General features: G+C 40.9%; 1 protein-coding gene across 2 annotated transcripts in view; it reads left to right on the forward strand.

Moving 5' to 3' along the window:
* Nucleotides 1–24,507, forward strand: part of KIF3A (kinesin family member 3A) — a 35,849-nt gene extending 11,342 nt beyond the window's left edge. The window contains exons 6-18 of one of the 2 annotated variants that reach the window (XM_063120689.1): nt 162–301; nt 1,460–1,657; nt 3,228–3,402; nt 4,253–4,354; nt 7,490–7,561; nt 10,792–10,948; nt 12,545–12,725; nt 13,518–13,628; nt 16,349–16,474; nt 18,534–18,587; nt 19,090–19,158; nt 19,305–19,429; nt 20,660–24,507. In XM_063120689.1, the coding sequence (XP_062976759.1) occupies nt 162–301; nt 1,460–1,657; nt 3,228–3,402; nt 4,253–4,354; nt 7,490–7,561; nt 10,792–10,948; nt 12,545–12,725; nt 13,518–13,628; nt 16,349–16,474; nt 18,534–18,587; nt 19,090–19,158; nt 19,305–19,429; nt 20,660–20,708 (1,559 nt within the window). In that variant the 3' untranslated portion in view covers nt 20,709–24,507. The remainder of the gene's footprint in view (nt 1–161; nt 302–1,459; nt 1,658–3,227; nt 3,403–4,252; nt 4,355–7,489; nt 7,562–10,791; nt 10,949–12,544; nt 12,726–13,517; nt 13,629–16,348; nt 16,475–18,533; nt 18,588–19,089; nt 19,159–19,304; nt 19,430–20,659) is intronic. The other variant, XM_063120690.1, reaches the window with a different exon arrangement.
* The last annotated feature ends 3,029 nt before the right edge of the window (nt 24,508–27,536 follow it).

Consider the following 27,536-nt stretch of genomic DNA (forward strand, 5'->3'; position numbering starts at 1 on the left):
TTGATAAATAAGGGCTAAAAGCAACACATTTATCTTGGGTATTGTAATAAGTAAAACTATAACTTGTGCAAAGCGTAGCAGTTGCTCTGGTGTTATTAATTGGAGCTAATGCAGGATTGTTGTTAATTTCAGCCATTACTTTGATTTCTCTGGGTCAATAGGTTCTGTTGGTGCCACTAATATGAATGAGCACAGTTCTCGTTCCCATGCAATCTTTACAATCACAATCGAGTGCAGTGAGAAGGGTGTCGATGGGAATATCCATGTGCGCATGGGCAAGCTGCATCTAGTAGATCTTGCGGTGAGTTGTTACGCACGTTTCTAATGCATCCCACTTAGTCTGGTTTAGTTAACACTTGAGTTGAGGCACCATCGCAGGCATTGTACAGGACATGTTATGGAGAGCCATCCTGTGCGGGGTTCCTTGAATATGTGTTCAATAAAGCTTATGCCCAGGTGCATAGGATTGCAACCTCTGAGCATAAAGAAAAGATGACTACAACTCAGGCAAATTTGCTCAAGCCCATCTGCAAATAATAAGGACTTAGCACCTGATTAAGGTACTCAACAGTGCAAATGCAATGTGTTCCCTTCCCTCCAAATTCTCATGTTTTCAAGGCCTGAACCAGAACATGACTCTGGTGCTCTCCAAATACTTTGGATTGCAGCTTTCATCTGCTCCAGCCAGCATGGCCAATAGTCAGGAATACTAGGAGCTATAGTTGAAAACAGCTAGAGAGCACCAGGTTGGGGTAGGCTGCACCAAATCATTATTAAATGTTTTCTCACAAATATTCAAACTGCACAGGACATGGTTTTCTGCTACTTTTCCTTCAGGAAATCAGTTCTTGGGTTATGGAAAAATGTGGCAGCTTCCCTTAGATCAACTAAGACTTCCATGCACTGGCTGGAATATTTCTTTCTGCTGCTGTATCAAACCCTGAATCAGTTCTTTGAACTCATGAGATTGAAAAACAGTCAACCTGGAACTTAATTTGCCTTCTTGCCTGTAAGCCTTTTAGAATATACTGCCATCACCATTAGCTCATTTGTCTCTACAACACAGAGGGCCGGCAATATTTTATCTAAAAAAATAATTCCACTATTCTCTTTTCTTGCAGTGGCCTTAAAATCATTTTTGTTTCTTTGCTTGTGTTCAGGACTGGTCTAAGCACATGCAAACAGTCTAAGCATTGCTTTTTAAGGAAGCCATTTTAGGGATGCCAAGTTTATAGCCTATAATCTTAGAGAAATGCCCTGGGTCATACAGCTAGTGTGTTCTTCTTGCTTAACTAACATTTCCTCTCTTGCTGTTTTATTCTAACAGGTAATCATCTTTCTCCTTTTCCAGTTGCGTTGCAGCATATCCTGCTCTGTGCTCTTGTTTCTAGAAATTGCTTGCATCTGAAACTTTTATCCCTTCTAAATTTCTTCCCGACTCTCTTTCTCTTTTTTCAAGGGATCAGAAAGACAAGCAAAAACTGGAGCCACTGGGCAACGACTCAAGGAAGCTACAAAAATTAATCTCTCTCTCTCTACCCTTGGGAATGTCATTTCTGCACTGGTGGATGGAAAGAGCACTCATGTGCCATACCGTAACTCCAAGCTGACTCGACTGCTGCAAGATTCCCTTGGGGGCAACTCCAAGACGATGATGGTAATAATGGGAGATCTAGTGCTAGTCTAGAGGGTCTAGGCAACAACATTACTTGCTTTAATAGCTGCAGTGCAGTGCAGTGCAGTGATTGATTGATTATTGCATTTATATCCCACCTTTTTTCCTCTAAGGAACCCAAGGTGGCGCACATAATCCTCCTCCTCCTCTCCATTTTGTCCTCACAACAACAACCCTGTGAGGTGGGTTGGGCTGAGAGTCTGTGATTGGCCCAAAGTCACCCAGTGGTTTTCCATGGCTGGGTGAGGACTAGAACCCAGATCTCCCGACTCCCAGTCCAACACTTTAGTCACTACACCACACTAGCTCTCAATGATGATATTATCATTATTCCATGCTTCCTCATCTGGAGCTCAGAACTGCATACACAGCATTACACACACACCCATTTTGTCATCAGAACAACCCTGCAAGGAATGTTGGGCTGACTAATAGTTGCTAGCCCAAGATCACTCATTGAAGTTTCATAGGTGAACAGGGATTTATTTATTTATTTATTTAGAATATTTATATACCGCTCCCCATTGAAAAAATTCGGAGCGGTATGCAAGATAAAATGAAAATAAAAACAGAATAAAACAGTTAAAACAAAATTTAAAAGAAGCAAAACTGAGATTCAAGGTGCATATTAAGGAAAGGCTTCTTGGAATAAAGATGTTTTCAGGAGGTGCTGAAAGGAGTACAAGGTTGGAGCCTGCCTGACCTCCAGAGGCAGGGAATTCCACAGGAGGAGCGCCACCACGCTGAAGGCTCTTCCCCTGGTGGATTCCAATCGGAGGATGGATCTAGGTGGAACCACCAGGAGCAGGCCCTCAGATGACCTCAGTGACCGGGCAGGGTGGTAAGGGAGAAGGCGCTCTCTCAGGTATCCTGGTCTCAAGTTGTATAGGGCTTTGTACACAAGTACAAGAACCTTAAACCTGGCCCAGTAGCGAATATGCAGCCAGTGCAGTTCCCTCAGCAGAGGAGTTTCATGCTGGAAAGGGGCCGATTGGGCTGATTTAAGTCAGACACACCACCACACCAGCCCTCAAAGGATTTTTTTAATAGATTAATGATGGCATGTGGTGCGGAAATATATGAAGTTTTAGTTTTCCATCTTTGTGGGGGAGGAATCACAATTTCTTAAAGCACAATGGAGGAGGCAAATCCCTACAATAAAAAAAATGTAGGCTGTATGTGTTTGCACATTTTACTAAAGTTCCTTTTAGAAATTAGTGGGGAAGTAGTGAAATATGACACTAACCGAATAGATAACTTCATATGGAGCCTCCTTTGCATGTTATACCTATGTAAGTACAGACCATGCTATAGCAATTTGTAGGCCTGTAGGGCAGCGCCATGCTCAGTTGTGTAGACTGCACAACATTGTGGTTACATTTACGATTCAATTACAACTGGTGTTGTCCTAAATATGACCACGGGGTTGTATGATCTGTAGAAATTTAGCATGGGGCTGCCCTAGAAACGTTGCTTTGCATTGAATTGCAGTTTTCCTGGCTTCTTCCTCTAAAGTCCTCTCTTGTGTATGTAACTTTTTCTTCTTCCTTAGTGTGCAAACATTGGCCCAGCAGACTACAATTACGATGAGACTATCAGCACTCTACGATACGCCAACCGTGCCAAGAACATCAAGAATAAGGCTAGAATTAATGAAGATCCAAAGGATGCCTTGCTTCGCCAGTTTCAAAAGGAAATTGAAGAGCTTAAGAAAAAGTTGGAGGAAGGTAACCAGCTGACTCTTTCCTAGCGGTACTTTTTCTTTAGAAATTGCAAACAAGCATTGGAAACCACTTTACATATCCCAAATATATTCAGTGCTCTCCATAGATAGATAAATTCTGGATGATGATGATGATAATGATGATGATGATGACGACAACGACGACGACTGAGGGTAGTGCATAAGATGTCTCCCTTCTTTATTGTCACAACAGTCTTGTGAGGTAGGTTAGGCTGGGAGTCTGTGACTCATCAAGGTCATCCATCAAGCTTCATGGTTGAGCGGATGAATGGATCCAGGTCCTCCCTAGTCATAAGTACAGCACTTTAGCTGCTACACACTTGCTTTCAACTTCAAATTAATGCTTAACATCTTTCAATAAAATATTCCATCTGCCCACTAGATGGTACTTAGAGCCAATACTTGTGAATGTCACCTCTTCTTCTTCACTTACTTTAGGTTTGCTTGCAATTACTGTAAAGCAAGAGGTCCAAATAACAGAGTTTCATGTATATCAGGCCCCTGGGAGGTGGGGAGCATCCAGCTGCTCAGTCTTTCCTGCTGATCTCTTTGGCAAAGTCGGTCAAGTTGCTTTTCAGTGCCATTTGCTATGAAGGACAGGAAAGAGTAAGAAACAGGGCTGGCGTGACATTTAAAGTTTGTAACAGTGCAATCCTATGCATGTCTACTCAGTAGTAAGACCCCTTGAGTTCAGTGGGCCTTGCTCCCAGGAAAGTGGGCATAAGATTGCACCCTTAGCCTCTTCCTGACAAAATACAATTCTGTAGATGAGCATTCCCTGAAAAGTGTCTGTTTCTTGAATAAAACTGTAAGTAAATGCACTGATACTTTAGGTGAAGAGATCTCTGGCTCTGAGACCAGTGGCTCTGAAGATGATGATGAAGATGATGATGGAGAGATTGGTGAAGATGGAGAAAAGCGAAAGAAACGAAGGGGTAAGATGCTGAGAAAGTCACTATGTTTTCTAGTTTAACATTATTGTCCGAGTGCCTATGCAATTATCCTCCCTCTTTTAGAACAAGCCCTCTTGAAGTGTTCTGGTTTAAGTTGACTTGCTACACTTAAAGGGTGGTGGTGGTTAAATCTGCTTTTATTTGTGGTGGTAGACCTGAGTAGAGTGGTTCCCAAATGACAGCAGGGCAGTGTTCATAGTTCATGATTGTGCAAGTGTTCTTGGTGTAGTGTGTGTGTGTGTGTGTGTGTGTATTAAATACCATCTGAACCAGCAGTGGGGAACCTGTGACCATTCACATTGCGTTGTACTAAACCTGTCATTATCCCTGTCTATCGATGACGTGCTGGCTGGAGCTGATGGGAGTTGTAATCCAACAACATCTAGAACAGGGGTGGGCAGAAGGTAGATTGGGATCTTCTAATAGATCTCTTGGTGATTTACAGTAGACATCCAAGTACTCCTAACTCCCAGTTGTTTAAATAGCAATAACGAAAAGGCTCCCACCCCCTCTAAATTAGGCTGCTGAAATGAAAAAAGCTTGGGGGGCGGGGAGTGGATTTTCGTGTGAATTCAATTTTGATCTTAAAAGCAAGTTCTTAGTCTAAACCAGGTGCTCAGAGATGCCCTGTTGCTTAATTCTGCTTGGTGTATGTCTGCCCTGAGCCACTATTTTCCACCTGATTCCAGTTAAGGGACCTTGGGGGTTTTAGTAACAAAGCACATCTCAGAAGCCTGAGGTCTGCCCATCCCCGATCCAGAGGGCCACAGGTTCCCCACCCTTGCTAAAAACTGAACTCTGCTCAAGGGTTGTGTCATCTTCCCATGTTTTTACCAAGGTGGTTGTTTTCTCATTTCAATATTTTGGCCTACTTAGCACAGACATCTGAACTTTAGGATACACATCCCAGTCCTAAAAATATGACAGGCGATCAAGCTCCACTGAAATCAGTGGGGTGTGTTTCAGCTAATGTGTTTTGGGACTGGGATATTAGTTCCTAGATTTTGATTGTGTAATTGGAGAAACCTAGCTGAACATCTGACAGGGTTTGCAAGGGCAGGTTTGCTGTGTCCTCTGCTATTTTGCTTTTGGGTGACAGGTCTTCTATAGCTTGCTTCTTCTACATCTAAAAATAGATGGTGTTCTTGATGCTATGAGAGAAGAAGTCTGCAAGACTTCGGGCCATGGATTATTGTCTTGTTTAATATTATTTTTACTTGATCAAATGTAAAAAGTCCAGACGGGAATATCACTTTAGTCCAATTTAACTGCACGTTAGCCTTAAATTAGTCTACTGAATGCATGGAATTTCAATATTTATTTTTGAACTACATAATATAAAGACATGCCATGAAGACACAATTTCTTTACTATTTCAGTGTTTAAATAATGATTTTTTTATGTGATTCTGAATTGATTTATGATTATTTTTCCCTGATGGATGGATGATACCTATGGGTTTCTCTGTGTGGAGCAATCAGGGCAGAGCAGGCTCTTGGCCTCATGTACTTCCTCACTGTTGTCCTGTGACATCCAGCAGAGCGTATAGAAGGTCCAAACTGGGAGATCTTGGCACTTATTTGAACATGGATTCAACTGGATATTGGACTTTCCAGAGAATTATACTTGCCACATTCTGAGTAAGAGAGATCCCGCAGTTATCTGAAGGCAGGGTCTCTTGTACTGGATGTTGTCATTGATATGCGCTGTGGAAGTACATGAGCTTGAGGATTCCTGATCTCATTGTATGAGCAGGGGAGACTGACCATTGTGGGGCTCCACCTTTTCTGTATGAAGCACTCTTTTTCAGAGGGTTCTGTTTAGATTGGTGTTGTCCTATATGACTGGAAAGCTGGCCTTGGCTTTTCCAACTGGGTGGTCTGACCAATGACCTGTGCCCTCCTTCTGGGGTAGGTTACAAGAATTCTGGCAATTGCCTTGATCACAGTTAAGAGGAGCAGGCTCTCTCCCTCTCTTTTACACCCCCCCTCCAATGTTGTTCCTGTTTCAGAGCAGTGTAGGAAGTTTGTTAGAAGATCTCAAACCCTGTTAAAATACTCAGGGGAAGCGTGGTTCTTTTTCTCCCCCCCCCCACTTCCCTTTGTAGTCAGAAATGAGTTAGATGACAGCAGTTGATGTAGTCACCCAGCTATAAAAACTGATCTATTCTGTTAGGCCTATCCAGTGGAATTTTAGGGTGTTTTTAGGATGGTATACTATGTTTTTAATTCAGTTTTATGTATTTTATACTTATTGCTGTTCCCCGCCTCGATCCAAATGGACAGGCGGGTAAGAATTTTTTTGTTTATTATGCTGCTGCTGATACATCCTTAAGAAGGAAACTACTCCCCATCCCCCAGTTGGCAGAGTAACAACCATTTGGATGCTAGTTCCTTGGATGTCCATTTTTTATCTGCTCCTACTACTCAAATGTGAGGACTTTTTTTCAGGAAGAGATCAGCTTTACAATAAAGGAAATTGCTGTTTGGAACCTATTAACAGCAGAGCAGATATCCAAGATTGGGAGATTGCCCCTGTCTATACACACAATCACCCAGTTCAGTGGTTTTGTGACAGGGCTTGACATAGCAGAGGAATGCAAGATAGGAACAATAAAGGCCATCATGATGAATTCTTGCCTTTATGCTGTCAGTCAGGTGAACCCATTTTACTTCTAAATGTCAGCATTTTCAGTACTCGGCACTCTTCTTTGGTCTGCTGAGTTTTTAGTCGATCCTTTGCTGGCCATGGTTAATTAGTGATCCAACACCAAGAACAGTTTTATTAAAAACACTTCTCTGACTGCCTGAAGAAGTGGGAGTGGCACCTTTTTACTGAGACCAAGACAATTGTCAATTGGGCCATTGACTTCTTTTTTCATCCAAGTGCTTACAATGATTTGGGATTGCTTGTCCAACACCCCGGGTCCGTTTTCTTCTAAGCTATACTTATGCAGCTGTGCAGTGAAGCTCTTGAAGAAAGATATGAAAATCGGATTATGCGTCATTAAACCAGCCTCTCTGGGTGTCTTGTCCGTTAGAGCTAATGCTTTGCATGTGTTTCTTGTTTCTTCTTCTTTCCTGGTTTTCCCATGGGGCCCATTTCTCTGTTTTCCAGGCAGTAGCAGCGGCAGTAGTTCAGACTCTACATGCTCTGTCATAGAAAAACCTCTGGACAAATCCTTCACTAGTGAGTGGGAGCTCTTAAGTCATCCAGTCAGACTTTGGCCTGTCCATAACCTGTGCACTCATTGTTTTGATGCTGCATTTTGCTCCCTGCCCCCAACATTGGTTTTGTTCAGAGTGAAATGTGGATCTCTTTCCCTTGCCCCACTAAGCAAAGCATGCTTTTTTCCTTTGCTGTTTCAAACTCGAACGGTGGGTGGGTGGGAATCTATTTGAGGCTCACCTTAGCTCAGGAACGCAAGAAGGCATTCTTAGTATCAATCAAGAAACTATTGTATTGGCAGGAAATAGAGCGGATTTTTACAGTCTTGTTGGTGTTCTATAATATATGAGCATTTTTCTAAATGTGAATAATATTTCTGTAGGATGTTCACAATACATCTGAGAAAGATATTCTGGAAATAAAGCTATACAGAATGCAGAATTCGGTAATCTTTGAGAAGACTGGTTGAAATGTTTGTGCCCAAGCAATATCTGGCTTTAAACTCCTTTGCTGAGCCCAAAGCTTGGTTCATGCAGTGGGGTTCCCATTACCTTCTACAGGGCAGAACATATGTGTGTTGGTATTTCTCATTCTGCATGTCAGGTATTCTCCATGCTCATAGGCCTTATTCACACATAACGTTAACTCGTGTTTTATTTAACCCATTCTTTGTTCCCTTATCCAGGGTTTGTCTGGCAAACAATTGAGAAAATTGTGGGGTTTTTTTTTTTCATTCTTTGGGTTGATTATTCAACTCCTCCATTGCCCACTCCCTTCCTGCATCCCAGATGCCTTTGCGGTATTGCAGATCTGGCATGTAGAGTTGAGTGGAGGTTCAGGTTTTTGTACTGCTCTTGCCTGCCACCCTTGTAGCTTTGCGAAAACCCATGAACAACCCACAGTTCTAGGTTCACATGTAACAACATGTTTAAACAACCCAGAATTCACAATCCGAGAACAAACGCTGGATTCTCTTTCTGGGTTGTTTGTACTTGAAAACCATGGTTTGTTAGAACAACCATGTCCTCACCTCACAATTAACCAGAATTCAACAACCCATTCCATGGGTTAGCATTATGTGTGAACCAGGCCACAGAAGAGAATGAGGAGTCCCTGCATCTGTGGGGCTGGTTGTGTACATTGAACCTGCTAAGTTGCAGCATTCATCTATGTGTCAATGATCTGCATTGTTTCTGGCCGCTGATGAGATGGATCAAGTTCAAGGGGCCTTTATTAGGCACTTTCATTAGTAGTTTGAAACAAATGGGCTTTTCTCTTTCTCTGTGTGTGTCTGCCTCTCTCACCGCTGCTTTAAATCACAATGGAATGTTCTAATTTGAGGAACGCTTCACTGTCTGTGGAATAAGCTCCAGCTTGACATGAGTGTGACATAGATTGGGCCTTCAAATTTCAACCCAATAGGCTTCCCATGTGGTGACATTTGGTTTTCGGTTTTGCATGTTGCATGTTTTCACTGCATTTCTCCCTCTTCCCTTCCCTTTGTGTCCCCTCCTTCTTTTTGGTAGCACCAGGTGAAATGTGCCACTTTACCTCTATGGAAGCATCTGAGTTTCTAGAAACAAATCTGTTTAACAAGCTGCTCAAATTAACTTTGACATCTTATCATGATCTCTCCTCTCTGTGTGATTGGTCATATGAGATGCCAGCAGTTGACTGGCAATTGTAATCAAACACCAAGCAAGCTTAATTGGACATCTGTGACAATTGGCTGCTTCAGATACCCAGGTTTTCTTCTAGGGTAGGACAGGATACTCTTGGAGGTTTCTTAAGGCATGGTCTGTGAGAGGCTTAGAGAAAAGCAAAGCCATCGTGCAATGAACTGAAGATAAATTGCATCCTTCAGTCTAGGATGCTTGCCCTGTTTCAGTATAGAAATGGGGCTGCAATGCTGACATTTAATCTTGCATTTTGGTGTTTTAATTTGCTGATTTTTCTTTTTTCTTTTTCTTTCTTTTTTGTCTGTAGATGCAGATCTTGATGAATGGTTTTACTTATGACCTTGTTTCTTTTGTAAAGCAAATCAAGCAATAATGTGTTTCTTTTTTTCCCTCCCCACTCCCTTCCTCTTTGTGCGTGTGCTGCCTCTCTGCGATTTGTTTGCCTCTTCCTCTTAAAATGCAAGATCAAGCAGGTTGGTGTGTTTGATTTGCACTCCATCTAATACCATTTAAAGGACTTGTTTAAGGTTTCGTTCACACTGCCTAGCTTTTCCCCCTCCCAAATCACACTGGACTTGAGATGCCCAAAACTGTCTTGATAGTGTTAAGCTGATGGATTTGGTGCAGTTACAAACTGAATTGCAATGGGGTGCACTGTTAAGACAAAGATAGTGCAACATTAACCAGATGTAGCTGTGGGAGACAGAGCAAGGGTATGCCGAAGGATTTCCCCTTACTGCAGCAACTAAACCATTGATTATTTTTATCTACAGACTATTTCCTTAGATGTATCTAGATTGCTTAGATGTACCAGAATGTGGTAGGGAGAAAAGAGCAAAATGGGGCAAACAAAGGTGTGATTCCCCCCCCCCCCCATTTCCCCTCTCTAATCTCAGTACAAAGAGATTTCTTTTGATTTTTGCAGGCCTTATTTAGCTTGATCATTTTGCTCTTTTTTCCCTTCCAACATTATATATGTTTTTTTTATTATTCCAATACTATACATAATCTATTTTTTAGTTTTTTTAAAAAACAAACCAGAATTCTTTCAGATACGTGTGGATGGGTTTTTTAAAACAAATGTCCAAATCGCTCTAAATTGGTTCTGTGAAAGAAAATACTTTTGTGTACTGAAGACTAGCACTGTCCACAAAGTTGACATTTAAAAATCAATTAACTCATTCCCTCCATTCAGTTTTTCATATTTCTTTTTTAACTTGCTCTTGTCACTAAATCAGCTAGAGTTCAGCTACATGGCTGGAGGATATCTTGGAAGGCTGAAGCTCCTGGCGTGTCTGCATTACTAAGGGCATTGATAAGATTTGCAGTTGCTTAGCTACCCATCAACGTGCATTTGGTACCAAGAGGGGCCATTAAACTGGTTCCTGCTTGACTCTGTGATGTACATCCTGGGAGCTTCGAAGTTACAGCAGCAACTATGAGCTCTTTAATTCTTGTCACAAGAACTGATCTAGTGTGAAGGCATATCATTCGTATAAAGGGAGAAATTGCATATCCATATGTTTTCAGCATGTTAACATTCTTTTAACTTGCCCTTGGTTCTCCTCAAAGGAAAGAAGAAAGTTTCTCCTGACAAGATGGTGGAGATGCAAGCCAAGATCGATGAAGAACGGAAAGCTCTTGAAACAAAGCTTGATATGGAAGAGGAAGAAAGAAACAAAGCCCGGGCAGAGCTTGAAAAGAGGGAGAAAGACCTGCTTAAAGCACAGTGAGCAGTTCTGAACTTGGAATAAAAGTTGTAATATTCATGGCATTTGTATAGCACTTTCAGGTGTTCCAAGTACTTAACATGTGTTATCTAGTTGTATCCTTAACAATCCTGTAAGGTAGCCTTCCCCAACCTAGTGTCCTCCAGATGTGTTGGAAATGATGGGAGTTGCATTCCAACATATCAGGAGGACACTAGGTTGGGGAAGGCTGCTGAAAGGAAAGTCAATATTATTCTCTGCCCCCCATCCTATGTTGCAGATGGAGGAAGTGAGGCTGAGGGAAAGTGACTTCCCCTAAAATAACCAAGTGAGTTCATGGCAGAGGTGAGATTCGAAATGGGGACTTCCTGAGTCATGGCTTAGACTCTTAGCTCAGTAATAATTAGTACTTGCTGAGATGAAGCTTAGGATATGTACATGTGAGGTTTGGGAGTATTTCAAATATATTTGGGTATTTGGCATATGAAAGTTTTCCACATTGGGGACGGGGCTTCGAGAACAGGGAGTGGGCAAATTGTGGTCCTCCAGATGTTGTTGGACTGCAACTCCCATCATCCCTCCCTATTGGCTATGCTGACTGGAGCTGATTGGGGACTACAGTCCAATAACATCTGACGGTCCACCAGTCCACTACATACACAATCTATGGTAGGCACATGCACATGCAGCCACGCATACTAAAACTTGCACTACTAGACTGATATGGTATGGCTTACAAATCATCATTCTCACAATGCCTGGTGGCTGGTCTCTGACACTTAACCACCAATTGTGGGCATGATGCTTTCTGAGTAAACTCCATACTTCGTCAGTCTGGTAGTGTTACGTTTTCATGAGTGCATGTGCACTCTCAATGTCCCTGTTCTGAGGATCTTTCATACTCCAAAGAGCCCAAATGTCCTTCAAATACTCCCAAACCATACCTGTGCACGTCCCACGCATGCAGTTGCATTCTTCATATTCCCATTGTTCTCTCCCCAAAGAAAGCTCTTTCTCATCCACTCTGCACCACTCTGTACAGACATCCAAGCCACACATTCCAAACATGCATTCCTTGCCTACATACACTTTTCAGATATGTAAAGCATCCCCCGCACCACGAATGTATGCTGGAATTGTTCAAATGTTAGTCCGTTACATGGAAAGTAGTTGGTGATTAATAATGCCTCTGTTGTCTGAAGTTTTTTTCCAGGCTCCCTAGTTTTACAGGAAATGCTGAAGGAAAAAGGGTGCTATGAATAGAAGCAAGGCTTAGAGCCTCCGTCCTTGCATCCTTTGCAAGAGCCTTGTTAGCACACTGACATTGAACAGCACAAGAGTAGAGAAATGGATGGCACTGTCTCCTTGTTGTGAACCAGCAGCCCCTGGTGGATAGGATGAATTGCGGAAAAGTAGGCCCTGTTCAGCCTGGCTCAAGTTGGCAGAGCTTTAGACTTGAATATTCCCATAGTAGCATCCCCCATGCACATGCTATAAGCTAATAAACAAATGTAAGAAACTGCTTAGGACTTCAGGCCTCTCAAGTGAATTTGATATCTGTAGTGTGAGAATCCTGGCTCACAGGAACATAAGTTCTTTCCTCTCTGTTTATCCAGGCAAGAACATCAGTCTCTGCTGGAGAAGTTGTTGGCCTTGGAAAAAAAAGTGATTGTGGGAGGTGTGGACTTGCTAGCAAAAGCAGAGGAGCAGGAGAAGCTTCTAGAGGAATCTAACATGGAGCTTGAGGAACGAAGGAAAAGAGCAGAGCAGCTCCGAAAGGAACTTGAAGAGAAAGAGGTTTGATTCGTCTCTTTGTTGCATTGTGGATTGCTTTGCTACTAAACAGCATTAATTGTGCTCTTCTCTATCTATGTGATAGTTTATGGTCACGTGTGCAGGCAAGGCTGAGGCATATTTAAAATGAGACTTGATGTCTATATGGCACTGCCTAAAGGATTAGAAACATTTCACTTGAGTATGCTAACACATCTGCCTGGGATATGGGTTTCTCTACATGTCTGAAGGTTACTTGTCCATATTAAATAAATAAGCCCTTCTAGAACATTAATTTTACTGGGTGGAATTTAGTGCAAAGGAACCTTTTCCCCTCTGCAGCCCTGGCTCTATTCTGCCAGAGGATAGACTGCAGCCCATAGAGCTGAACCCAAAATTAGCATTTCAGTCAAGATTGTCAATGAGACTTCTTCTTCTTCTTCTTCTTCTTCTTCTTCTTCTTCTTATTATTATTATTATTATTATTATTATTATTATTATTATTATTATTTATATAGCACCATCACTTGCAAAATGCTTCCTTTCCTATTTTGCTAGACCTTGCCAGCTGACACATCTAGATGAGATGAAGGCTTTTAAGCCAAGGAGATAGTGTGGAGACAAAATAGCAGCAAAATGGTGCTCTCTGGCAACAATTAGCATAGGATCCCTACCATACACTTGTTATGTGAATCCTAAACACACATACACACACACACACACACACACACACACATGCGGAATAGCAGCTCTTCACCAGCATGTCAGTTGGACAATTCTGGTTAACCCATTGCATTTTTAATTATTTGTCAACAGCAAGAGCGTTTGGACATTGAGGAAAAATATACCAGCCTCCAAGAGGAAGCTCAAGGGAAGACCAAAAAACTGAAGAAAGTCTGGACAATGCTAATGGCAGCAAAGTCAGAGGTCAGTATCCTAAACTGTTTGAGCTTGTTCCCATGGAAAAGGAATTGAACAGCAATCTTGCAGGTAGATATGCACCTGTACCTGACTCTTGTAAGAAGAAAAGAGGACATCACACACATGTTGGAATAAGAATAAACCACAGAAGGAAATGTATGTGTCCTTGGGGGCGTATGTGTACTTTCCCTATAGATGTTACGGAATCATATAGAACAAATGTGAGGATGGCTACAGAAGCTCACACATACGCTATATCTGTTAATATCTATTAACACTGCACACTTGAATTATTTCCGATCTATACACTTGAATTATTTCCAACATCAATGTGCAAGGTGCTTTACACGAGAGTATAAGAATAATTAAAAAGATTACAGGCTTGAGGGGCTTCAAAGGGCCCTGTGGCGCTGAAGAAGCAACATTTCTGTGACACCATTGTTCATTATGGCCCAATGGTACGATTTTAGTGGTAATGTGGTGCAAACTTGGTGTAGGCTGTCAAGGAGATCAGAGAATAACTTGAACAGTCATTGTAGCTCATCTACTAAATATTCTTCTCATAAAATCCCATATATTTGACCGATTGTGAACCTTGCTTTTAGTATATTGGCAATGAAGGATTCTACATGTGTCCCACCTGGTCACGTTCGCTTGCATGGGTCACACTTTTTGCAGCCTGAAGATACATATAAAGTGCTTAGCGAGGGGGTGTCTACCACATACATGCTTGATCCTTGCCTTCTTGGTGCCTCATGTCAAAAAAGAGTGGTTCTAGCGCTCTGAAGGAAGTAGTTGTGCACCCACTCCCAAGAAGCCTGCTCTGGACCCAGGTGACCAGTTGTACATCCCACCTTCTTGGGAAAGATGCTTGAGCAGGTGGTAGCCAAGTAACACCAGGCACTATTGGATGATAGAGTTATCTAGACCCTATTTACAAAGGGTTCTGGCCTGGATTTGGCACTGAAACTGTTACAGCTACCCTGATTAATGACCTATGGAGGGAGCAACAGGAGCTTATGTCCCTGTTTGTTCTGTTGTTAGTCTTTGTCTGGGATGGAGATAGATGCCAATATTTTATGATGGTAACTAGTAGGCAGATTCCAGAAGCTGATACTGGAGGGTATACTTTTGTGTCCTGGGATTTATAAAAGGTTTTTTTTGTCCTCTGTGCTGTTTAACATCTACATAAAGTTGTTCAGAGACTTGGAGTGAGGTGCCACCAGTTGGCTCTATACATGTCCTTTCCATCAGAATTGGGTCAGATGATGAAAGTGCTGTACTGCAGCCTGGAATCTGTAATGGGCTAGATAATAGCGCTCAATCCAAACAAAACAGAGGGGCTGTTAGTTGGCAGTTTGATGGATCTGGGAGAAGGTGTTTTACCTTAAGAAACAGGTCTATAGTGCGGGGCTGCTGTTAGATCTGTCCCTCACTTTGGATGATCAGGTGGCCTCTGTGGCATGAAGCACCTTTCACTAGCACAGACTAGTACACTAGCTATGGACCCTCCTAGACAATGAAAGCCTAGACAAAGATAAGCTACTGGAATACATTCCATGTGAGGCTACTCTTGAAGATGGTCCAGAAACCTCAACTTGTTCAGGACACAGTGACCGGACACTTGGGTGTTCTGATCATATAACACTCATTTTAAAGTATCTAGTGAGTTTCTAGGCTCAATTCAAGATGCTGGTCTTAATCTTTTAAAGCCTTAAATAGAGGGAAATAGTTTGAAACCAAGATATTTAAAGGACCATCTTCTCCCATACAAATCTGCCTGGAATGTATTGGAGGCCTGACTGTGTTCCCCTGCCAGATGTGGTTAGTGGGAGGCAACAGGCTTTCTGAGTTGTGGTGCCCCATTTTGGAATGGTCTCCTAGGCACCAATGCATCTTTTGTTTAGAAGTCAAGTCTTCTTTGTACTCTGATGCTTTTAGTGGCATGACTTGCTTTTCCTAATATTTAATTGACTTTTCATTGATTCTATTAGCTTTGATGATTGGCTAACTGAAATTTCTGTGGCTGGTATATTTTCTATTACATTGATTTTGTTTCATTTTTATTTATTTCCTGTCTGGTTAAATTTTAATGTTCTCCGCTTATTGTCTCTATTGTCTTGACACTGTTAATTTTTTATTATTTTTGTGATTGGCTTTGGATATTGTTTTAATTGAAAAATGGATAAAAATATTTTAAATACATTTTGGTTTTCCTTTACATTAATGAAATGGATAATAGCCATGGAAGCTTCTGTCATAATAATTTTGTTAGTCTTTACAGTGCCACAAGACTCTCTTGTTTTCTTCACGTTACAGGCAGTTTCATTCGCTTAAAATTACTTCCCAGCAAATGGTTAGCATTATTTATGTATTTGTTTATCAAGTACAAATGTCACTAATCGCTGAAGAACCAAATAGACCAGTGTTGCCGGGATTGCATAAAGTCTAATAGATATGACACAAAAAGAAGAAAGGTTAATGAAGAAGAAGAAAGCAAAGTCATGTAGAGTTTGGGTTTGATCACTTTGAAAACAGCCTACTTACTATAAACCTAAAATGGAAATACTCTCTAGGGAAAAAATGCAAGGCTTTGCTAGAGATGATCGTGATTATCTTTACCAAAAAGTAACATGTTGGGGTAGGGGCGGGGATCATTTAAATATTAAAATTCCTAGTGGAAGATCCTAATTGTAGCTTTTTGATGGTTTGATTCAAATTCATAGATGGCAGATCTGCAACAGGAACATCAGAGAGAAATCGAAGGCTTACTGGAGAACATTCGACAGCTCAGCAGGGAGCTTCGTCTTCAGATGCTCATCATTGACAACTTTATACCTCAGGACTATCAGGTGAAAAACTAGAAGAGCCCCATGCTCATTTGGAGAGATTCATAATAACTCTAGAAAAGGCACCTCTCCTTATAATTTTTTTCACTCTAATAGCCAGTTCTTATAGTGATACTGGCAGTTCCCTTGTAGTAACTTCTCATGCTGTCTTGGAGCAAGGGCTAGATGAAGACATTTTGCTGTGTGAGGTAACACACAAAATGGCACCTTCCCTTTCAATGTATAGAAGGACTGGACTGGCAGTTGAATCTTACTTCAGTACTGGCAATGGGATAGCACTGTATCTGAGTACTGTAGGCTAGCTTAAGGATGAAGGGCAGGCTATGTGACCCACAGAACTCAGTCTGCTCCCCATCCCTCCACATCTTTTGCCTGAGGCAGCTGCCTCATGCTAATGAAAGGGCCAGTCCTGATTTGAAGTCCAGAGGGTAAGTGGGAGGGACTAACAAGGTGGTTACTTCCCACATACTCTCCCTAGACTCAAATAACACTTAGGTAGCATGGGATAGAGCTGTGAGGAAGCAGCAGTCACACAGGTAGTGGCTATAATGGAAGGCTATAATGGAACCTCCTGTCTGAAAGCCAGTATGCCACTGAGTATTACTTACTGAATGTTAGTGAACAGCAGTGGCAGAAGACTCTTGTCATCATGGTTGGGTGCTTCCCAGGTATACTTGGGATGCTAGACTAGATAGACCATTGTTCTGATCCAGCACGACTGCTCTTATGTTCTTATCTCCTGTTTCATAAGGACCGGTCTCAACACATCAGCAATTATTATTATTATTATTATTATTATTATTATTATTATTATTATTTATATAGCACCATCAATGTACATGGTGCTGTACAGATTACACAGTAAATAGCAAGACCCTGCCGCATAGGCTTACAATCTAATAAAGTTGTAGTAAACAATAAGAAGGGAGAGAGAATGCAAACAGGCACAGGGAAGTGTAAACAGGCACCGGGTAGGGTGAAGCTGACAGTATAGGGTCAGAACAAACTCAATATTTAAAAGCTATAGGGAAAAGAAAAGTTTCTAGCTGAGTTTTAAAAGCAGTGATTGAGTTTGTAGTTCTCAAGTGTTCTGGAAGAGCTTTCCAGGCGTAAGGGCAGCAGAAGAAAAAGGACGAAGCCGAGTAAGGGAAGTAGAGGCCCTTGGGCAGGCGAGAAGCATGGCATCAGAGGAGCGGAGAGCACGAGCAGGGCAATAGTGTGAGATGAGAGAGGAGAGATAGGCAGGAGCTAGACAGTGAAAAGCTTTGAAGGTCAACAGGAGAAGTTTATATTGGATTCTGGAGTGAATTGGAAGCCAATGAAGAGATTTCAGAAGTGGAGTGACATGGTCAGAGCGGCGGGCCAAGAAGATGATCTTGGCGGCAGAGTGGTGGACAGAGACCAGCGGACTGATGTGAGACGAAGGAAGGCCAGAGAGAAGAAGGTTGCAGTAGTCCAACCGAGAGATAACCAGTGCGTGAACAAGAGTCTTGGCAGAAGAGACAGACAAAAATGGTCGAATCCTGGCAATATTATACAGGAAGAAACGACAGGATTTAGCTACTGCCTCAATATGAGGAATAAAGGAGAGCGAGGGCATAGACAAGAGGTAATGGGATGTGCAGCAGCAGAGGAACCCATGGAGCACATGAGATACTGCTTGAAACAGCAAGGAAACACATTCCATATAAATGTGAAGAGTCAGGGGTGTCATTCTTATTATGACTGATCTATTCCTTAGCACATAGATCCAGCATATCAACTCAGAGGTCCACCAAAGGGTAAACATGGGGATTTCTGTATTGCTAGATAATTCTTTTGGCCACCAAATCAGCTCTGGGAATCCATATCATTTGATGTTTAGAGAGTATCCAAATAGCAATATCCAGTAGCAATGGGAAGTAGAGATGGTGGGGAAGGGTTCAGCTCACCTGCAAGTGGTTTTGGGAGGTGGTGTGCTAGAAAGAGATTGATGTGGTTCAGAATCTGTCTTGCTTAATGGTGGGGGCCAAAGTCATGAGTTAAAGTATTTTATTTTATATTTTTGCTAATTTCTTTCAAGGAAATGATTGAAAATTATGTTCACTGGAATGAAGATATTGGAGAATGGCAGCTGGTATGTAAGCACAATTGTGATCAGTGGGAATGGTGATGCAAAATCGTTAATTCTGCTTGAAGGGACCCACTCTCTCATGTTCAGTCCCCACCTTAGTTTACTCACACTTCCCGGACTGTATTGCTAGATACAAAAGCAGCAACTGCCAGTTGTGCAATTAATGCTGCCCAGAGTGTTTTAGTTTTTCATTAACCAGTTTAAAATGTGTGGTATTTCCGTTGGATGGAATGACTGCCTCGTACACAAGTATCCCAGTCTGGTCCAGGTTTGCTTGGAAGCAAGTATCCCACTGATTTCAGTGGAACTTATTCCGAAGTAAATGTGCTTGGGATTGCAGTACGGCTTTAATTGCCTAGCTTGTGTCAAGCTAATTGAGAACAAAAACTGCCTCATCATAAGTGGGTGAGATCTCCCATCACTGTGATAAAAAAGAGGCTCTCACACAAGTGTGGTTAGTGATGCAGTATATAATTACCTTTATTAACTTCTTTTTTCCTTTAAGAAATGTGTGGCGTATACTGGAAATAACATGAGAAAACAGACTCCAGTGCCAGATAAAAAAGAAAAAGATGTAAGTGAGTGTTTGCAAATGTAGGCTATTGCACTCCACATTTGTCCAGTTGTCTGCCATTGCCTTTGCAATATGATTTTTCTTTTCAATTTTTACTCTGACCCATGAATGTCAACTCATGATGTCCACTTTTTCCCCATACCCAGCCCTTTGAGGTGGACCTTTCCCATGTATATCTAGCTTACACTGAAGAGAGCTTGAGACAGTCTTTGATGAAACTAGAGAGACCAAGAACTTCAAAAGGAAGATCAAGGCCCAAAACTGGCAGAAGGTTAGAACTGCTGTAAAATATTGTTTTGCTCCCAGCTTGAAACTTAAAAAGGGGTGTTTACATGGTGGCCTATGGTTCAAAGCAAGCAGGAGCAGCACCCCGTACTTTTCAGTGTCAGTAAGAGCTCCATGAATATTCCTGTTGCGTGTAAGGGTCTGATACGGAAGAGATGGGGATGCCCCCGGTTTGTGTGTATACCAGAGCCAAGGGATCCAGATGTGTGTGGTGAACCTCTGTTTTCAATTTCTACTCTGTTTGTGGAAGCAGGGGATGTTTATAGAAGTGGATTGACCTTTCGCAGTCTAACATATGTAGAAAAGGATGTTTGTGAATTGTTTGTTTTTTAATGGAGGCTTTCTCTCTATGTGAAGAAGTCTTGACTTTAAAACTTTCTAATGGAATATTGCTGGCATAAACAATATCAGCTTCTACAACTGCAGATGATGATGATGATGGTTCCCTTCCTCCAAAGGGAGTCCAGTGTGATCATAAAAATGCATCAATTATACATAATTAAAAACATATAAGATTTAAAACATCAGCCATAAAACTTTAACTAACAGCATAAACCACACATACACACAATCTTAAAGCAGTAAAATCTCAGGGCCAAGCTACATTTCAGAAACTCAGGTGAACAAATATGTTTTTACTTGTTGTCTAAACCTCACCAATGTGGGGGGGCAACTGTATCTTTTTATGGAATATTGTATACTTATTAATATATTGCCATGAGTACTGTATGGTAGAAAGAGGGCCTCAGGATTTTTAAAGAGCTGTTTAAAATAGCTAGTCAAGTCAGTGGTACATGTAAAGTTTCTCGTTGATCCCATCAGGTGTCAGTTGAGAGAAGTATTGATGTGGGAGAGAAGCAATTGGCTTGCTTCCATCCAAGGCATCACTTGAACCAAGCCATTTACCCCCATTGTATAGCTGACTATGGCTATGGTGACTTCTCCCATTCTGCTGCTAGAGTCTGCTCTCTGCCTCCACATCCGCGCATGCCATTGATCGCTTACATACCACAGCCATTAAAAAATAATTTATTTAAACTGTTCTGTGAGCGTGACTCACTTTTTCATGCTCCATTGTGATCATGTGCACAGCCTAAAACATGAGCAGCTGGCTTTCCTCCTGGAATCACCTGGGTTTGTACTAGTTTTTGTTACTTCGCATGTGTACCTTTGATGTCAAAAGCATTCATTTGTGAACATTCTCCTTTCCCAACAGAAAACGGTCTGCAAAATCAGGAGCTGTGATTGAATCATTGCTGCAGTAGACTAAAACAGTGGTGGAATTGCAATAAAGATTGGTGTGTGTCATAATGCTTGGCCAAAATATGGAGATTCGTCTTTCTGGAGATCACAGGAGAGTTTGCTGTATTGCTGATCCAGAAGTAGCCATAAAGGCCTGTGCAGTTGCAACAACAAGAAAATACATTTGTTTTCCTTGATTTGCCATTATGTTTCCTGTTATACTAATGTAATATGTTCAGTCTAAAGTACGTGGTAATTGTAAACTTGTCAATGTTACTAATGCTGGTTCAGGCACTGTACAGTGGGAAGCTATTTAGGATATCCTGTGTTTTAAAATGACATGTTTAGAATGGAAGGGATGTGCTGTGTGAGCGTGTCTAAATTTTAAACAGATGGTAAGTAGACAACCACAACGCCATATCCCAATACACTGGTTTTGCTTTGTGCATTGTTGTTTGCCACTCACATTGTTCTGCGTTTGCACTGTTGCATACTTTCTTTTCTTTTTTTAAGCAGGGGTAGCTACTCAGCCTTGAAACCCTCTAAATCCCCTTCTGTCTTAAGCATCCACTACCATACCTATTCAAATAACTTACAATTCCTTTAGCATGCACATGATATAGGTAGACTTAACGTTGTTATAAAAGAAGGATGGTTGCAAACCTAAGTGGTGGTGGGCTTGCCCTGGGGTCTGGAAGGCAAGGGTAAGGAATCCTTGGGATTAAAACTGCAGCAAGTATTCTACTGCAAATGGGCCATGCTTGACTATGGGAACAATCCCCTTAAACACTGCTGTTCATCTTTATTGGGGTTTACAAAGTTTTCATTGAAGTTATAGATGAGACGTGCTAGGCAGCCAGCGCCTGTGGTCCTCTTGTTCTGGGGGGAAAAGGCTATTCAGGTTACCTGTCGGCTGCAGGCAAGATTCCAGAGTGGGAAGCCATGTTGCAGACAAGAATGCTTTTTGGGGTAGGGCAAGAGAGAAATTTGATCACCACTTGGCCCCTGGACTGTATTTTCAAGAATATTGATGAAGAGCTCTGCTGGGGATGCTTTAAGGGCTGTTTCACACAGAGAGAGAAGCTATGCAAGTATTTTCTCTGGAAGGAGAGGTGTTTACTTGCAGTGAGCATTGGACATCATTAACGGCTTCTGCATCTTGTGGGTCTTGTTCCAGTACTTATCGCAGTAACTCACACCTCTTCTTCCCCCTATTTCATCCCACCTCTAGTTTGATTAGACCTGAAAAAGTGTAATTTCTCTGTCTCTTTCTGACTGTTAACCTATTGCCCCCTTAAAGTAGTTCTTTGTCACTCTCTATGAAAACAGTTATTGTTAAAAACTTTGTCTGTTACAATCAAAAATTGTATTGCCTTTGAGACTTGAAAAGTGAAATGCTATGCTATTCTAGAAGAAGCTGATGTAGATAGTTTTAAAAGACATCTCATTTTTAAAATAAACTGCTTGGTTCTAGGTCAAATGAGTTTGTGGGTAGAATATGTGAGCCTGGAAATGTATTAGAAATTACCTTGGTTATGCATTCCTCACAGTGTTTCAGTGGAGGAAAAGTAGAAAGCTCCCCATAATGTCAAGAACTACTCCATCTTTGCTGAACCAGGGATTGATTTGTAGAGCACTGAGGCAAAGGGGTTCACTTGTATGAGCAGCTTGGGACATTGCTACCCTCTCTCTAGCAGTTCCTGTTTCATTTAAAGGAAATATGAGCTCTTTCTTGTTCATTCCATATATTTAATTGGCATCAGCTTATCTTTCAGATAGAATTTCTTATTTATGATGTTATACAGCTACCGCACACAGAGTATTGTGATAATATTGCTTTTATTAGGTTGTTGGATGGTGAAGGTTGTTAGATGTATCTGTTATTGAATGTATTTTTAAAGTCTAATTTTAAAATGACACTTCATCTGCAACATGTGTTTTAAAAAGTTCGGATGGCTGCTGTGAAATGCTCTAAACAAAAGGAGAATTTTGATTATACTTTGGTAAAAAGGACTTACAATTGACTGCTGTTGAGTCTTACTAATTGCACCAAATTGCTATGAGCCATATTGTTTTATTGTTAAAACTGCTATAACAATTGCAGCTAAATGTCAGCTGAAGAGAAATGGATTTTGAATATGGAACAGATACTTGGGTAGAGCAAGAAAGATGAAGTTGGAGGAAGAACAGCTTTATGTTCATAGTTTGGTCCAAACAAGAAAATTGAGTTGTCCTATGAACTGTGCTGTGGTGGTTGTACATACAATTCTTAGTCAAATTATGTCTTTGAATATGGTGGCTTTTTAAAAAAAGAATTCTGTACATATTTATAATTAGCTCACAAAAACATTACTACATTACCTGAACTTATAGCTATTGTGTCACTGATCTGAATATTCCATTTTCAGTAACTTCTCTAAGGAGTTAAAAAGGCCTCTTTTTAACTATGATATGCTCCATAGTGCAAGGCATAGTGGTATTTATAAGGAGCTAGAAGTGAGGAAGAATCGATATTAGCACCGCATCAGTGCTGCTTTTCTGATCAGTGCAGTATTGTACCTGTAACTGTCAACGGGCAAAGTCTCCGCCTAAATGTCCACCTAGTGTCTCCATGCAGAATTGTGTCACATGAGGCACACTAAACATACAGCTTGTGCTAAAATACCCTAATTTTATAATTCTGCATCAGCTTTATGAAGAAATGTTCTCTAACAATTAGCCAAAGGAAATGCCAATGCATGCATTGTCCTTTGATTGCTACTGGAATAATTAGCTACAAGCTTATCTTTTTCCAATGGCTTTGCTGTTGGAGAGTTACAATCCCTGCTTGTTAAGAGGTGGCAAACTTTACAGATTTCCCCACTCCAGATTACATTCAATGAGAACCTGGCAGACATGGTGGTTCACTTTTTAAATGTCAGAACACTTGGCTTAGTTATAGGCAGCATATTATACAGTTTGTTGTTGATTTCTTTACCTAGGCCAGTTATTTAGCCTTAAACCCCAAACGATAACATGCTGGATAATAAATCCAAATAATAAATCGAAAACCGCATTCTGGATTAGGCACAGCCTTGGCACCCACTGGGACTTTTCCAAGAAGAGAAGAAATAGATTCAACAGTCCCCGCTCCACTATTATACTAGCCATGGCAGGCTACACGTAATGAGATGGCTGTGGTGATCTGTGCTGTAATTGGCCACAGTTTAATGCAATGTTCAAAATGTCTCTCCGTTTCCTGCTTTAACCACATCTTTTCCTTCTAATTTAATTTACATTCTGCCTGAAATCCTTGTGGTCTAATTGTCTTTTCATAGCTTTAACCATCACTGCTGGATAGAATAGTCTGCCTCCTGGCTAGGTGAACAAAGGCGTAAGACTTAGGTTGTCCACACTGCCACATCCCAGCACAGTCATATATTTATTCAGGAAACATGGCCTAAGCCTCTATTTTTCCTTTTGGTTTTTTTTACTGCAACATCTTAAACTAATTGCGTATGTCATACTTCGTTTTTAAATATCTTCCCTAGTTCCTGAATTACAAGAAAAGAAGAAAAAATGCCTCTCTGTGTGCCTTTGGCGTTAATTACATTTTAAATTATAGCAGTTAATTACTGGTCCATGCCATCAATTCTGTAAATAAGGATGAGGGGGGTGGGGAAGATGTACAATTTATCCCTATTTATTGTTTTGCTAACTTCTTAGTTAACATTTCTGGTTGGTGGTTTTGTGTACAAAGTGATTCCTTATGTTGTATATAGTGGTACGATGTCTCAAGACTGAGCATGTTGATGCCAAGAAATAAACATCTTGGATTCCCAACGTATTGGTTTTCTCTCTCTGCGTTCCAATCAGCATTACATGAGTGGACGTCCCCTTGCCCTCCTGCCCCCGGCACCCTCACATGTCTCCCATATCTGCTTCAGAGTATCCCCCAACTCTTCAGACCAGATGTGTTGTAGGTGGAGAGAAGGGAATCGGTTTTGCCAGTGCTTTTCATTCTACTGATGGGTGGACGGCATTGGATACAATTTCTTTTTGTGTTTAATTCTGCTCCTGGTTTCCCTCTTGAAAAAAATATTGCGGTGATCACTTTGGGGGACGTAGCAGAAGTCACTTGCTAAATATTAATGCTAAACCAGTGTGCTCTATCTACATTGCAGTAGGCTGAAGGATTTTGCGGTGGCAGTAACTGAAGCCTCTCACATGAATTGGCTGAGTGGATGTGATAGAATGTTCTGAATATTATAGCTGCTGAACAGATTCCTTGATTGCAATATTTTGCTGCAGGTTCTAAAACTCACTGTGAATACAGCTACACTTGCTATGTGAGTAAGAGCAATATCTTGGGGTTCTATGAGTTTGTTGTGAAACTGGAATTTCAACACTGTTTTACAAATGACTAGATTCAAGTGTTTTGGGGATACATAAAAATCCAGGAAATACAGTTCAAGAGAGTGTGGCTAAAGATTTTATTTTGTGTTTGGCAACTGAAACATTGTTTATACTTTCACTATCAGTTTACTATAAAAACAAAAGATATCCATGTAAACTTAAATATATTATTTCACTTGGAATACAGTTCCATACTAAATCAGGAAAGTTGTCAGAAACAATAACCTTGAGGATGAGGTAACAAGCAGAAAACATATCAACAATAACCAAGAACTTTAAATAATACAAATTTAAATATTAAATACTGGCCATATCATTCTTGGAGTTATTGGTTTTTAGAGGGAAACCTCTTCAAGATGCTTCTGGCTTTAATGCATCACTACATTTAAGAACAGGTTTGCTCTCTGATCCAGAAAATATTTAGAATATATAATATCATCCCCCATCTTTATAGATGGATGCAGACAAGCATTTCACCACACAGATGTGGTAAAGTTTTCTTTAAGTCTTGAGAAAACAATCCAGACAGCTGCTTTACCAAGTAGTCACAGGCATACACCATAGTAAGGGGCCACTTAGTAAAAAAGTAATTTGTATCCACCCTATATTACAAATGATTAAAGAAAAAGCAATGAAGAGGAGAAATCAAATACTAAAATATGGTTTCTTTTTGAAAGTAAGGACACGGTTGCAGTGGAGACTGAATGTTAGAAAGCACTTCAGTAGTACCACATATCAAACAAAACACCCTGAGTATTTGGCTTGCTAGGCTCCTTTGGAACTGCGGAATTGGAGGTAGTATTGCCATCTTGTACAATATTTGCTATATACTTTTCACCGCTGATTTAACCTGCCTGCTCTATTGGTTCCAAAATGGAAGTCTCATGCAAATTTTGCTGAGCCAAAAACACACACACAAAAACTTGACAGAAACAATAACCTTGAGGATGAGGTAACAAACAGAAAGTGTATCAACAATTAATATAACCAAGAACTTTAAATAATGTAAATTTAAATATTATATACCGGCCATGTAATTCTTACAGTTAGTCTCTCTTTTGCTATATCAAACCAACCTGACTTGGGAAGAATGGATCCTTTATTCTCACGGTGGTTTATCTCCTGTAGTTTTAGGAGATGTCAAGATGCCTTGTTCTAGTTACACCTTTTCTCTAATTCCAATGTTGGATTAGTGCTTCAGACCACAATGCTTACGCACAGCAGCAGTCTGCAAATGCATGACTGTGTTCAAGCTGCTCTGAACTCTGCTGGGAGCAGGTTAGAATAAATTTAGAAGGGGGAGCAAGCTCATAAAGTATGAAAAGCACCTGTATCTTTTGCAAGACGGGATGCATTTTTATCCGTTGCCCGTGAAAAAGGCATTTCAGGAATACTTGCTGGATGGATCATAGATGAATGGGTGAATAACATGCTATGTGATCTAGCATGCATATTCCTACACATGATCCATCTGATATAAAAGAGGGTTGGGCAAGGCATGTACGTGTTAGAATGTATAGGCAGAAATTAGTTGATCTCTACCTATTATATGGGTTGTATCCAGTGTTAGTTCCACTTACAGTAAACTCAAAATGAATGAGATTTAAGTTAGATTAACTTTGGATACAACCTCGTATCTATATTTAATTACTATTGCAGCTAAGTTAATTGCTACATTTCCTCCTTGGACAGCATAAGTTAAGAATAACAAACATGAATGGGGTCTTTAGAAACATGTCCAGTGCCATATTTTCTCTGATAAAATCTCTTTTCCTTATTGGTTTGTACATTTGTTATAAAATCTTTGGAGATATTCCCTTAGTTTGGGGCAGAACTCCTTCACGGTAGTGCGATCAGCTGACAAACTGCAGTTGGCCTTTAAAAAGAAGAAAAATGAGAGATCTGAAATTTTTGTGTAGCTCCAACAGTACCCTGTAAAATCAGCTGAAAATGATAGTGTAGCCAATATTCCCCCATTTTAAGTGTTATCCTATGCTTAGGGAGGCCCCATTTTCTTTCAAAGAACACACATACAAGATCAGATTTATTTCACGGAAGCAATGAAGCACCTCAGACATGAAGGTTGGTCACAAACTGCTTCACCCTAGTACAGAGAAAATGAGTCATGCAGAAATAAGCTTCTGAAGGCAGCTCAGCCGAACTGGGTTGGTAAAAGCCAGCTGAAGTAGGAAAGAACTCTATCCCACATCCCAGTTTGTGTGTAGTTACCTCATGCACATCTAGTGAGGGCAGGCAGCCTGTTGTGACTCAAAAGTTTCTGGATCAGGTCAGCTAACTATAATTACGATTACAGCGCCATTTCAATTACAGCTGGAGCATGACTGGGAAAGCAAACCTGGCTGATATTCATATTCACAATTCAAATTTCAGATTTCTGAAAATCTGAAAAAATGTGATGGAGTTTAGGAATTACAAGATTTGCAACATGAAACTGG

Source organism: Elgaria multicarinata, chromosome 3 (genome assembly GCF_023053635.1).
Source record: "Elgaria multicarinata webbii isolate HBS135686 ecotype San Diego chromosome 3, rElgMul1.1.pri, whole genome shotgun sequence".
In the NCBI taxonomy this organism is placed as follows: domain Eukaryota; kingdom Metazoa; phylum Chordata; class Lepidosauria; order Squamata; family Anguidae; genus Elgaria; species Elgaria multicarinata.